At 49.7% G+C, this 14,881-nt stretch overlaps 1 protein-coding gene across 8 annotated transcripts in view; it reads right to left on the reverse strand.

Moving 5' to 3' along the window:
* Positions 1 to 14,881, reverse strand: part of MSI2 (musashi RNA binding protein 2) — a 394,546-nt gene that overhangs the window by 249,599 nt on the left and 130,066 nt on the right. For all 8 annotated transcript variants that reach the window (XM_067021862.1, XM_067021865.1, XM_067021861.1 and 5 more), the window contains exon 6: positions 7,711 to 7,803. In XM_067021862.1, the coding sequence (XP_066877963.1) occupies positions 7,711 to 7,803 (93 nt within the window). The remainder of the gene's footprint in view (positions 1 to 7,710; positions 7,804 to 14,881) is intronic.

A 14,881-nucleotide genomic window follows, 5' to 3' on the forward strand; every position in this document is an offset into this window, starting at 1 on the left:
AATCTATCAAATCTCCTATTTATTTTATGCAAAGTTTTCCTGCTGCTTATTAATGCCAGCTTTCCCTCTACCATTTAATCTCTGCTTCCATTTCATTCTTGGAGGCCTGCGATTATTCTAATTCAGCATTTGGATGACTTCATTTCCGCTCAAGTACACCCAGGTCAACTTGGATAGAAAAGAAAGAGGAGGAGAAGAAAAAATAATCAGCTAAAAGCTATTAAATATCAGCCGTGTGCCTCATGATTGGTTTGAAAGGCAGTGGTGAGGTTAGCAACAGTCAGAAACTCAACCCTTCTGCCTCTTCCTGCATATTAACATTTTTTCTGGGGCTCTCACTCTTATGGCTTCGAATGTAAATAGAGTACCGATTGGCAGCCCACTTTCGGCTAATTCACAAATACCAAGTCTGAATACACAGAGCTGTAAAAATTTAGAGGGTGGTAACTTGACAAATTCTGCTGCTCTGCAGAGAGCCTAATTCTCAGAGGACAAAGGAAGCTGGAAAAAAAAAGGAAGAGAAAGAAAGAAAAAAGAAAAGCATATGCGACCCATGTAATGGGGTATCCTATTGATGGGATGGGGGATGGGCAGGAATCTCCATATCAATGTTCACGCCACAAAACAATGGAATCCGATTTCTATGCCAAGTCTAAATGAACTGAGCTTTCTCCTCCATAAGAACCACTCCTTGCACCCACTGGCACAAGCCTGAACCGTGATTTCTCAGACACTTTCAGTTCCCACTGAAGTACATCCAGGGGTAGAAAGGCTTTCTTTCTCATGCTAACAACTCCATTGTAAGTGACGTCCTCAGAGCCTGCCAGGAGGGCTCTGGGAAGGTAAGCTGGTGGAGCCCTTAAACCCCTTCTCCCTCAGCCTCCTCAGGCTCATTAACTCCTTCCTGCCCAAGGGCTCTCCTGCACCCGGTCTTTCTCCTCATGGCCCCCTACAACAATTAAATAAAGCTAAACCATACTGGGAAACACAGTTAAACAGCAGAGCCAGAAAGTTCGAGCCTTGTTCCCCTACCTTACTATGCATACGCATGAGATTAGCATAATCTCAAACTTTTCCCAGCTTGCTACCCAGAAGGCATCCTATTTTTCTGTTTGTATATTTTAAAACACTGTTAACAGAGCAATAATAATGTCTGATGCATTTGCCTAACAACAGCTGGCTATATTTTATACACTAGAAGGGAAATGGGCAGTTTTCCTAGAAACCCACTCATCTATTTCAGGAACTGCTTTTTGAAGCAGAATTAAAAAAAGAGGATTTAGGAGAAGTGAGGTGAGGTGCTCAATCAGTTTCGAACGCAGCTCTCTCCACCGGCTGCAGCAGAAACGGAGGAAAAAGTTCATCGGGAAGACGCAAAGTCCTTTGGCAAGAGGGTTTACCTGCAAAGCCCAAGGCTCATATTACTTGTGGGTCCTACTTGCTTGTTTTCCACCACGTGGCCCAGGAGGCCGAGGCAGGCAGATGAGGCAGGAGTCTCGTGTTTGCTAACTGAGACTTTTTGCCCTCAGCAGCTCTGCCATGGGTCACAGGGCAAATAAAGTCCCCTCCCCCGTATGACAACTTCCAAAGGGAGAGACGGACACAAACCAGGCAGAGATTTAATCAAACACCAGGACAGCGTTGGCCTTGTTCTGGGCTATTACAGGAAGAACATTTAAACATGCAGGTAAGCCTTCAGCGTGAGCGGCCAGGGAGGGGAGAGCCAATGGTCCTTCCTGGTCCACTCTAGAGTTCTAAGTCAAGGTCTGAGGAACGTCACGGCCCTCCAGAGCAAAGGCCAGCAGGTGACAGGCGAGGCCCAGGCACACCGACCACTTTCCGGTGAGTCCGCCTGTACAAACCACTTCAGAAGACGCAGGCCTCGTGGGAGCTGTGAGGCCCACATAGGACAGACAGGACTTTTGTATTCCAGGCCTGGTTGGACAGAACCGCACACCTCATGGAGCTCTGTTTATCTGCAACTTGCATTAGGAAGCAATAAAATCAGAGTCCACTCTCAGGAATACTTGCTTATTCATTTTCTCACAAATCTCTTGCCTTTCACATTTCAAAGACTTTATATTTTTATTCTAGATCTTTCTCTCCTCACACATACAGCATCAAAAGGGGCATCTGAGCGGTGGCCGGGGGTGCCAGCATCGTACCTGCACATAAAGCCTGGAGCTAAAAGATAACAGGCAGCCAACACTCCCTCAGAAGGCCCTCTCCCAAGACCTCACACAAGTGCAATCAATGAGATCTCATTATATTAAAAAGCCAATTCATTCTTGTTTTCCATTTTTCTCCCCCCAAAAGCTTTCGAGCACCATTCTCTGTAGCTCAAGTAAACTTTTATAGCCCACACACAACCCCAACCCAACAAAAGGACTCGAAGGCCCCCTTTCGCCCCATTTCCACGGAGCTCCCCTAAAGAGCTGGAACTTTCCAAACTACCACATCCTCCTTTAGGGCCTTGGCTTCCCATCCGCCACAGTGAGGGGCTGGCCCAGGAAAGGGTTAAAGCCCTCACGTCAAACCGCAAACTCAGGCACTGGCCCAGAAGGGACATGGGAACCAGGGCAGCCGAGTGATAAAGGCCGGATTGTAGCAGCCCACTGAATTGGAAATGACTTGTAGGCCTAATGAAACAGAACTTTGGCAGTAAAACAGAATGAAAGGAATGAGACAATAAAAGGCTGGAACAAAGGGTGCAGAGTCGGTTCAGCTTAGCAAAATAAGCTCACTTTGTTGGTGGGGAAAGCCAAAGCCGATTAGGATAAACCAATGACTAAGCGTAAGTCTTCCAAACTAATTACACAGTTCACCATGTGAAGTATAATTGGGAGCCTCCAGATGCGGCCTGCTCTGCTTTCACAGGAGTTATATAAAGTGAGAATTACCTAGCGAGCTGGGCACCAAGCAGCCCTCTCATCGAGGTGAACAGCTGAAAGGTGCAGAACTGCTCCATCCGGGACGAAGCCGAGAATTCATTAAGTTTAAAGGCCTCTTTTTGATCTCCCAAATCCTATAAGTGAGAATTTAAGAAGGAGGGGTCTACAGGGAGAAGGAGGAAGCCCTGGCACATGGAGTTGCTTTGATCCCAGGGCTTTTTAATTACCACGCTGGGCTTGTCCGGATGGCCGTGCAGGGGGAACGGAGCCCAACAGCCCAATGGACGGTCTCAGTCTGTATGTGCGCATCTAGAGCACTGTTTACGTGCCATTTTTCGGAACCGCCTGTATACATCGTTCCCGTAGGCATGAAATCGTCAGCACAGATAACGTCCACTAGGAAATCTGAAGCAGTAAAATAAATTGCCATAGATCAAAATTCTTGACAAATGAACCAAACCTGCTCCTTCTGGGGATGGGGCTGCTCAGTGGTAAAGGGGGAGATGAGGTTTTATAAATGCTGCAAATGAGTGACTCTCCAGGTTACATGATCTTGGACAACTTGCTGACCTTTCTCAACAACAGTTTCGTCATCGCATAGCAGATATTTCAGCCACCTCACTTGACATCCCTGAGAACCAAGTTTTTAAATGCATTAAGAGCTTAGCACAAAGCACGCGACCCTCTAATTCAGAAACATCAGAACACCGTAAAAGAAGTTCATACTAAAATCTGAACTTCACAAATTCTGCGTCTTCATTGAGATCTAGCACATGTAATAGGAAATTGGAAATACTTTATACTCATAGGATGAAGATTCCAGTTTATAAATGGTAGCTTTTTCCGAGTAGAGAGTCTTTCATTGATTGCCCTTTGATCCTGAAGTGCAGAAATTAACTCTACCACAGTTCCAACTGTTTTATCTGTTACAGCGCGCTCATTACTACCAATAACATCTTGTCTTGGTTACAGTCTATAGGTACCGTAGATACCTATCTATCCATCCACCTAGGTATGTTTATTCAAACACTTTCTAAATTATTCAATTTTCAAGCTTGAATCCAACCATAGGAATAATCTAGTACAGAGGTTGGCAAACCACAGCCCATGGGATAAATGGGGTCCCAAACCTGTTTTCACAGAGTTTTATTGGAACGCAGCCACACCCAATGGTTTATGTGTTGGCTACAGCTGCTTTCTCCACACGACAGAAGTGAGTAATTGTGACAGAGCCAAAAGTATTTACTATCTAACCCAAGTTTTCCACACCCTTCCCTCAGGTGAGAAACTGAGGCCAGGAAAGAAGTGGCCTGTTAAGGTGCCTGCCTCCGTGGTATCACCATGCGGTCATGCCCAGTACGAGGGTCTGGGACACCTCCTCTTACCTTCCTCCATCGAGGGGACCAGAACAGCTACCCCAGGGGTGAGGACGGCACCCAAGTCAACAGAGTCCTTCTGCCGATGGCCACACTTCATGATCTCATCTTAAATATAAACAAGTAATGACATCCCTAACCTGGAGGTCAAGGGGAGGGTGGGTAAATCTTCCGGGAGGAACGTGGGAGAAAAGCAAAAAAAGGGTTTACAAGCCTCCAACTTGAGTCCTTTCAAGTTCTCAACGTGCCCTCCTGCACCCACTCTGCTTACAGTAATGACATGTTTAGACTCCCTTAGCTCAGAGCCCCAAGACAGCGATCTTACCCATCTCGATTGCCACCTGAAATAAACAGCCGAAACAGCTGCCACCTCAGGCCAGCTGGGAAGAGGAAGAGGAAAGAAACATGACAATGAGGGAAACCTAAAAAGAAGGTGGCAAACTCTGAATGGAGCCTGTGGAAGGATGGACAGTTCTAGACTTGGAGGAAGTAGAGTGTGAATTCCGGCTGTTATACTGCCTTACCTGGGTGACCTTTGCTGAGACTTCACCTCCCTGACCTGTATTGTCCACCTTTGTCAAATGGGCTGGGTGACACCCAAATCCACTGTGCAGAAGCAATGAGGCCACGTAGGCCCAGGTTCCTGGCACTGTCCCTGGGCCTCCAGAAGGGACACCATTTTTTCCTCTCTTTGGCATCCTCCCCACCCTAAGTCTATCGTGGGGGTCGATCAGCAGCTGCAACAGGGCCCAGGGTTTGGGTTCTATTATCAGACAAGCCTAGAGGGGAAGTCTGTGAACTTTCAGAAGGCTGCGACCTTGAGTCAAAGGTGCAGTCCCACCAAGACTCCACTTAACAATCTACAAAAGGGGCAGTACACCCACCAGCATCCCAGAGAAGAATTAAGTGAGATAACATAAGTCAAGGGCCTGGCCCGTATCCAACACTTAACACGTACCCACTAAATTACTCACTGAATTACACCTTACTAATGTGCAGTTAACCAACTGAAAAGAGCCCCAAACAGCTCGACACAGTCGGGAGGGTATGCCTACGCGTGAGTATACATTATGCAAGTGTGTGTGCGTGTGTTTTCCACTTCCTTCAATCAGTTTGTCTATTTACTGTTACTCCTTTCACAGCCACTGGATTCACTCAGCACCCCTGAGGCCCAGTAGCAGGGTCTCCCCTCCTTTGACCATTCTGGAGTCAAATGAATTAGACCAGAATCCTGAGAGGTGGTGGGCCCTGCCCAAGGGAACACACGTCACACCAGCCGCTAGCCGAATGAGGAAGAAGCTCTTCTGAAGACAGACCCAGATAACACGCAGAGCATATGTACGCAACAGGCCACTAACACATGACTATACAGTGTTGAGGGCTGTGATACATTCAACGGCCTCCTTAGTCCTTTAATAAAACACTTGATAGGTTTATGCATCCTGCAGGAATCCGCCGGCGTTACTGCAAAATTAACTGAGCGGCTTCAGACCCGGCGAGTGCCAAGCCAGGGAAGAGTCTGTGGCCGCCTCCCAGTCAAGAGGACGGCTGTTCCCAGGGCAGGGATGGTCACTGCTGTGGGCTCGCACCCCCGCACCAACTGCCGGTGGACTGAGTCACAAGGCTAAGTGTTAATGAAGGACGATGGAGAGACAAAGAGAGAGAAAGGAGAGAGAGAGTGAGAGACCCAGAGCTGGGCGTGTGCGGTGGTGTGGTGAGTATGAGCCTGTGTGGAAAATTCTAACAGCCGATCTGGGCAGCGTCAACTTCCCCGACACCCACAAACAGGCCCATGAGATTCCAAGGCAGGTTACGGCTTGAAAAAGAAATCCCACCTCATGTTTGCAGACACCACCTCCGGCCTGGTTTTAAAGGCAGAACGGTAGCAAAGAGGGTTCGCACTCCAGAGCCTTCCATTACGCAAGCTGGATTTGTCTCATTAAATTATTTCCAGTGTCTCTCCCTAGGCAGGGTGGGGCTGGGGGGGTGGACCAATCCCCCTTAATGCTTTAAATCAGTCTCGAAGAGAAGTGCCATAGTGTACACAACCACCAACACACCCAGCTATTTTTTAGAATCTGCCAGAATGAATCAGCCCCCAACCGGCAATGCCAGACAGTGCCGTGGGGAAGGAGTCTTTCATAACCGACCCAGAAGGGCAGCTGAGTGCCATTCCAAACTCAAGGCTGGGCTGGAGGAGGCTGGGTTCTCTGAAGCATGGTCTCCCATCCATGCAGAAATTGATTCATACCAGAGACAGGAAAATCTCTATTTTGAGGCTAAACAGAAGTCACAGCACTCATCCCAGAGAGCAGCTCACAACTGGACACTCCTGGAGATGCGATCATAGCTGCCCATTGCCTCGGGCAAACAAATGAAAGCACAGAACCTTCAGACTGGCCAGTGGGTGGCAATGCCTTTGTACCACCCAGGGCAAGCGTGACAGGTGTCATGGGGCAGATGAGTGGAAGAGCTTAGAACAGCCGCGGGGTCTTCTCAGGATGCCTGGGCAGCCCTCTGCCACATCAGTCCTTCGGTGGAGGCGGCAGACACAGGACGAGACGCACAGAAGAAAGCTATCCCACACCTGTGCTCCCAGGACAACGTCCACAACTGCTCAAAGAGGCAGGAGGCGTAGGCCCTGTGCACGCACTCACCTGCCAGCCTCCTGCAAGCTGCCCTGCTGGAGCCCTGGGGCGACAGAGTCATTGGAGGAATGTGTCACCCTGGGGCAGAACCCACTCTCCGAGGCAGTGGGTCCCCCCCACCAATTAGAAAGGGACTGAATTAATCATCCATGGTTACGTGCCCTGTCTGTGTGTCTGTCTGTGTGACTGTCTGTCACACACACACACACACACACACACTCCCACACTCCACTTTCTGACTCATCTGGGGCATTCTGAGTTGCTCCCAGCCCGTTCTGCGGGGAACGGGGATAATTGTACTGCTGTCTCACCGACATTCTGACAGGTACGAGCCCAGCATCTTTCCTGAATTTCCTCGGGCGTTGGACAGGGGAGGGTTGAGCCGCAAGGGCCCCAGGGAGCCTCCTCTCTCAATGCATTTTCCAGAAGGGCACAGAATGAAGCCCAGTGCCAACTCTCAGGCCAGCTTCTGCGGGAGCTCCTGCCCTGCGACTCACAGCCCTGAATCCCTCACCAGGAGCTGCCACCGTCAGCTCCCAGCCCAGGCCCCACGTGGCCGGCAAATGCCAGTGAATCCACACTCAAAGGCCACTCTGTCTGCTCCTGCAGGCACGTGGGGTGCCGTGCCCACCACAAGCCGGACTCTTCCATCTCGGCTCCTGCCAAAATTCATTTACATCTTGATGGCTGAGTCCAAGGACAAGGTTCTTGAGGACACAGTTGTGGCAAAGGCAGGGGCCACGGCAGCCACTTCTAAGGACTGGGCAGGCTTCTCCACCTCCACGCACCGCTTACCTTGCCAAACTGCTCGAAATACTGCTTCACATCTTCCACCACCGTGTTCGCAGATAATCCACCTACAAAGATTTTCTTTGTTCTTGTGACCATCTGCAAGAAATGACAAGAGGAAGACATGGGTTAACTAAGTTATCTGAAGCCACACTCACCGAGATGCTGAGCAAGCCACTCTCCACACTTCTCTAGAGAGGAAGGCGATGTTAAGAATATGCCAGTTGCACCAAGCAGGCCCTTTGGACGTCTCAGGATACCGGAGACCATCACTCTGGATACCTTAGGCCTTCAGACCGCAACCTGAAAGCTCGAGTTTCATACAGATGGAGAGTGAACCACTTTGGCTATAACACACGGCTTCACTGCGACGTTAAGTCACACATCAAAGCTTTTTTTTTTTTTTTTTTTTTTTTTGCGGTACGCGGGCCTTTCACTGTTGTGGCCTCTCCCGTTGCAGACCACAGGCTCAGCGGCCATGGCTCACAGGCCCAGCGGCTCCGCGGCACGTGGGATCTTCCTGGACCAGGGCACGAACCCGTGTCCCCTGCATCGGCAGGCGGACTCTCAACCACTGCGCCACCAGGGAAGCCCTATCAAAGCTATTTTCAACCTAAGAGACATGAACAAAAGAGAACTACGTGCATAAAGGTGTGCTGCCCTGAAAGTACCCATAAGGTGTGTCAATAAGAAACTCACACATAATTCAAACCCACGTGCAGACTGCCTACACCGAGCCATTCTGGGTGCTGGCTTACGTCTGTGAACAGGACAGACAGGACCTCATACACTGGGACCGCCCTCCAAGCCCGGCCCCCAGGGTTCCTTCCCCTCTGGATTTCTCACCATTCACCTTGATTTGTCCTACACTCAGCCAAGCACAGCTGGTCCCCAGGCCTCCACACCTCTAGCCACGCAGGTCCTGCTCCTTGGGAGACCTCTCCACTCCTGCACCTCCCTTATCAAGTTCTGACTTTCCTCCGAGATCCAGTGCCCTTCTCCAAAATTCAAAATACCTGTATAGTTGCCCCACCCAGAAGCTGTTTCTCCTGCTTCTGAACCCCAAACACTGCGCCCCTCTGCCTCTCACACACTCACTACTTTCCACCTCGCACTGAAGTGAGTGATAATCCTGCCTTCGTTCTAACCTCCTCCCCTAGACCGTGGGCTCCTGACTCCTCTCGGTACCCCCCGGGGTGCAAATACAGGGCTAGGCACACAGAAGTCCACGACCAAAGGCTGGTGGATGCAAAAACAAACGAATTTCTGCAACGGCCACATTTCATAGATCTTGTCACAATATATAATACATACGTACATAAAATCATCACATTGTATGCTTTAAATATCTTACCATTTTATTTGTTAATTACACCCCAATAAAGCTCAGGGAAAAAATGTTTGATGAGAACATACAAAGAAAAGCAAGATTAAAACCCAAAAATAAATGAATGAGAGGAATCTGAAAACGTTTTAAAAACAAAGAAGAAAGAAAGAAACAGCCACAGTGTCACACATGTCTATTGTAAGTCGATGCAGGGGGTACTTCCCTGGTGGCGCAGTGGTTGGGAATCCGCGTGCCAATGCAGGGGACACGGGTTCGAGCCCTGGTCTGGGAAGATCCCACATGCCGCGGAGCAACTAAGCCCGTGCGCCACAACTACTGAGCCTGCGCTCTAGAGCCCGCAAGCCACAACTACTGAGCCCACGTGCTGCAACTACGGAAGCCTGCGCGTCTAGAGCCCCGTGCTCCACAACAAGAGAAGCCACCGCAATGAGAAGCCTGCGCACCGCAACGAAGAGCAGCCCCTGCTCGCCGCAACTAGAGAAAAGCCCACGCGCAGCAACAAAGACCCAACTCAGCCAAAAATATAAATAAATTTATTTTTTTTTTTAAAGTCGATGCAGGTTGCCTAAGTATGGGGGCCATGGCTGCCTGGATCACGTATTACTGAGTCTCCTGACACATGTGTGGAGAGAATGAACCAACCAACCCACTCCCAACAGTAGAGACTCAGCAGAGTGACACCTAAGGGCACAGCGGTCACAGGCAGGCTGTTCTAAGGAGTGTGAAAGGCTCTGGAAACCTGGCTTCTGTGTCTAAGTCTGGATGTGACCCTGGACAGGACTCTCCTGAGGGCTGGGTTCTGTGCTCTGCACGTGAAGTCCTGGACCAGAGCTCCCTGTCCCGCCTAACCCTGAACTCTCCCGAATCTGTGAGCGTGGTGGGCCCGACAGGGAGGCTCCCAGACCTCGGGGACCTCACGCTTTAACTCAGCAGCTCCCAGAGGGGACACATGCCACCTCAGCCCGCTGACTGACCCCCGACCTGGAATACCCTTGTAGTGGACATCCTGTGCTGTGTCAGGAGGACACTGTCCTGGTGACTCCCATACAGCTCACTGGCCACCATGCAGTGGTTTGCATGTGTGTTTAAAACTGTTGTTTACCATTTTTTCATCTCGTTTCAGATGAATGAGAAATTTGATGAGATAATGTACGTGAGGACGTTCTATGAAGATCCCAGCAGTGTCCACACCTCCGAGGTCCAAGAACCTCCGGTTAACTGGTGGGCATCTTACCCAGCCCCTTGTTCATCTCCTCCTTATCCGTCTCCCTGCTTATCCCTCGGTCTCCCTGGTGGATCAAGGTCACCTTCACGGTGACGCTCCATCAGGCCCTCTCCAGATTTAAATCTCTCTCTACATTCACTAATCATCAAATTTTACTCATCTAACTTTCCTAATGCATTTATTCAGCAAATAGATTAAGTGCGAGGTGCCGGAACTCACATTCAAATACAGTGTGGAATTTAATCCCCTTTAAAATGGAGATATAATAAATAATTAGCCTACCACACAAGGTTCCCGCTGCAACTAAATTAAATAACATATGCCCAGGGCTTCCCTGGTGGCGCAGTGGTTGAGAATCCGCCTGCCAATGCAGGGGACAAGGGTTCAAGCCCTGGTCCGGGAAGATCCCACATGCCACAGAGCAACAAAGCCCGTGCGCCACAACTACTGAGCCTGTGCTCTAGAGCCCGCGTGCTGCAGCTACTGAAGCCCGCGCGCCTAGAGCCCGTGCTCCGCAGCAAGAGAAGCCACAGCAATGAGAAGCCCGCGCACCGCAACGTAGGGTAGCCCCCGCTCTCCACAAGTAGAGAAAGCCCGCGCGCAGCAACGCCAAAAATAAATAAATAAATTTACAAATAACATATGCCCAGGTGTCTGGTGGGACAGCGCGTACATGATAAATAAATGGTCACTAGCTGAATCCAAAGTCAGTTACTAAATTCATCCTTCAAGCTCAGAAGAAACGTGCAGCAGAAAGATACCTTCTACCAGACACTTTGATAAATCAACTCTTACTGCCTATTCTCTTCCACTATCATTTCAAAAACACTTTCCTACATCTCTACGTGATTTCAGATGGGCAAAGACTCCCAATAGTTTCATTTTAGATTTTTCATTCCTTTTTTTAAACCCCAGCCAAGCAATTAAATATCTATAAAGAAACACTAATGTGATCTACAAACATGCACTCGTGGAGTTCTCAACTTAAAGAAACTCTGGAGAGGTATTCCAAAAAATGAATCCCATGGTCTCATTCAGACGTTGTGTAGAGCCAGGTGGGTATAGACAGCAGGTCCTATATATATTCCAAACGTTCACATGGACGCAGAGAATTAAACGACCATCGTGCCCTCATTCCAAATAACAGAAGCCAACAGAATGTTCATTCCCCAGTAACTGATAAAAAGAGAAGGTTCCCTCTTACACCCTCCACCGTTGCCCTACAGCTGTAAACCTGCCAAGACAGAGCCCTAAATGCTGGGGAAGACATCCAGCTATAAATCTACACATTCCCAAAACAGTCTTTCAAACACTTTTTTTAAAACAAGGATGAGAAATTCCAGGCCCCAGACAATGTGGCCAAAGTGTCCAAGTTACTAAAACATCCTCTCCGGGAAGCAGCTCAGATATAGAGATAGATCCCACTCTTCAGCAAACAATAAAAGGAGACTGGTTTAATCAAAACCTTCCCAACGTGAAGAGGCCGGGGGGAAGATGGGCAACACTTGGTTAGCTGCTCACCGACGTCTCAGCTTCAGGAGAGGGGGGCATGGCTGTGGGGTGATGGGGCTCTGCAGGTGACCCCTCCCGCCAGGGGCGATGGGGAAAATGGGAGTGATTTACTGTGGGAATTCCGATGGCGTCACTACTAAATGGGCTGTGCACTGCTCCGTGATTTGCATTCTGGAGAGGGACGCAGGGGGCAGGCGGAGGATGCTAGAATCACACACTCTTCCCTCCATTTCCCTCCCACCTCCACGGCTCCCGAGGACAGCAGGAAGGGGACAGCACGGGGATGTGGTGTCCAAGGTCTCAGTGGACTAAACGGAGGTCTTCAAATTCCCATCAATACTGTCAAGGTTTCATTTCTGTATACGTGTGTGCATGCGTGTGCGCGTGTGTGTGGTGTATTGGGGGTACCTCTCTATTCCCAATCCTTGAGTCTTGGCTTCTATGTGCCCCAGGAACCATCCAGCACCCCAGACGTTTAACCCTCTCTGACCCTGGAAACAGCAAGCAGGACCAGTTACACACTGGCCCCCGACTCTATAGCCCTCTGTGTTATAAAAAAGTCCTCTCTGCCCACAGTGGAGAGAGCCACCTGTGTCTTCTTCCTGTGCTAGGCCCTTCGGGTAACTGTTTCCCAACCCACAGCCTTCACACCGACACACAGCCGCTCTACACCAAAAGGCTCAGGGCCTCCACAGCCCACTTAGATGGAGAGAGCCACCCATCTGCTCCAAAGAGAGCTCAGTCCGAAATCCACAAGGAAATGGGTCTGAAACATCCTTGGCTTGGAGTTTTTGGTGGAAGGTTGCACCCAGAGCGAGGGCCCTACCCCCTTGGGGACAGTCCCTCCCATAGCAGATGCCTCCTTTTATGGTCTAAGGCGGCATTCTGGGAAGGCGTGTGTGTGTTTGTGTGTGTGTGTGTGTGTGTGTGTGTAGCACGCATAAGGGCATGGGGAGGGTCTGGGCTGTCACAAATCACTGCTGCAAAGTTTTGTTATCTGGACCCATAATTTAACTAAACACTACTGCTCTCCACACAACTCTTGGCTCCAGAAAGAAAACCCCAGCAACCATTCTAGTTAGGAAAATTGCTGTTTACACATAAGAACTGGCCAAAGCCAGCTGCTAACTAGAGCTGCAAAGAACACTCCACCTTCCTGCCTCTAACCAGAGAGTTGGCTTTTTTTTTTGAGTTTCAAAAATTCCCTTTTAAAAAAATGTGTTTCCATCTGAAATGGTCACTCAGAGTGGAGCCACTGGCTGTATTTTTATAAAATTGAATAAAGCAGGGGTGTGTGTGTGTGTGTGTGTGTGTGTGTGTGTGTGTGTGTGTGTGTGTGTGTGTTGAAAGCAGAGGGTGGAGGTATTAGAATCTTTTATGATGAGATCGAAGAGGAAATTTTAGCTCCAACAGCACTGGCCCAAAGATATTAGTTGTCACAACGAGAAAACAACAGAACAACGACAAATATTTCTGATCCTAATAAATGCATGGAAAGGCAGGAAATGGCTCTGGAGAGTCTTAAATGGGTGTGAGAGAGACCCAGAGAAACTCAGTCAGCTCTTGCCATAACCATGCTCCTGAAAAGAGTTCAAATTCCCCTCGGTGAAAAACCATGAGCCATCTTCAGGGCGCAAGAACGCAGGCTCTTTGCAGACGCTCTCCCATCTATGGGAATCCCAAGGTTGAAAGGGCCCAGGAAGGATGAGAATGCTAGCATTGCGCGAGCTCTCGCAAACCTGACTGCTCACCATCCCCATTATGCAGATGAAAAAATCAAGTCCCAGCAAGAGGATTCATCTGCTAGTTAAAGGCAAGACAGAGTGACAAGGGAGAACTGGTAAGTTGCCAGATACCATGTGATTTCATACTAGATTCTGAATTTGGTGAGAACTTTGCTCTTCAGGATCTAGGATGAGATTGTGTGGTATCATCAACTCTGCAGTTGAGAATTAAGCCCAATCTTTCATGGTAAAGAAGCTCTAGGGGGGCTTCCCCGGTGGCGCAGTGGTTGAGAGTCCGCCTGCCGATGCAGGGGACGCGGGTCCGTGCCCCGGTCCGGGAAGATCCCACGTGCCGCGGGGCGGCTGGGCCCGTGAGCCATGGCCGCTGAGCCTGCGCATCCGGAGCCTGTGCTCCGCAACGGGAGAGGCCACAACAGTGAGAGGCCCGCGTAACACCAAAAAAAAAAAAAAAGAAGAAGAAGAAGCCCTAGGAAGGCTGACTGAGATCCTAAAGTCCCAAACTCCATGGCCCCCTCCCCCAGGGTGTTTCTTCCAAGGGACCTGTCCTCTAAAATTCCTACATTCTCCCAATATTTTCTTCCATTCTGCCCTCCTCCCCCTAAACTACCACTCTTGCCACCACCAACACCCCAATCACATACGAATCCAATGGCAAAACTCATGTAACATACGAAATCAGAACACAAGTCAGGAACTGGGAATCTTCTCCAAAAATTTCTAGAATCCTATGTGGAAAAAGAGACTACAGTGGCTTGATGAGTCGCCCCAAAAGTGCATGTCCGCCTAGAACCTCAGAATGTGATGTCATCTGGAAAGAGGGTCTTGCAGCTATAATTAATAAAGGATCTTGAGATGAAATCACCCTGGGTGTAGTGTGGGCCCTAAACCCAATGAAGTGTCCTTATAAGAGGAGGAGAAGGGACACGGACACACACACACACACACACACACACACACACACACACACACACACGAAGGTCATGCGAAGACAGAGGCAGAGACTGCAGTGAGGTGTCTACAAGCCAAGGAATGCCAGCAGGTCCCAGGAGCTAGGAGAGAGGCGAGGGACGGTTTCTCCCTCACAGCCTCCAGAAGGGAGCCTCTGTCTCCTCCAGACTTGTAGACTCCTGAACTGGGAGAGAATGCTTCTGTGGCTTCAACGACCCAGCGTGTGGCAGCCCCAGGCAACTAACATGGGGACCTCCTTGGGAGAGGCTCTCAGACACCACGGCCTCAGTCTCACCTTTCCTTGGTGACGGTGGGACATGGCCCGCAAGGACACCTCCACCACCCTGCGGGAGAAGAACACTACACCCCAGGTGTGACCATCTGAGTCTGCCCTCCCGA

This window comes from Kogia breviceps, chromosome 19 (genome assembly GCF_026419965.1).
Source record: "Kogia breviceps isolate mKogBre1 chromosome 19, mKogBre1 haplotype 1, whole genome shotgun sequence".
NCBI classification, from domain to species: Eukaryota; Metazoa; Chordata; class Mammalia; order Artiodactyla; family Physeteridae; genus Kogia; species Kogia breviceps.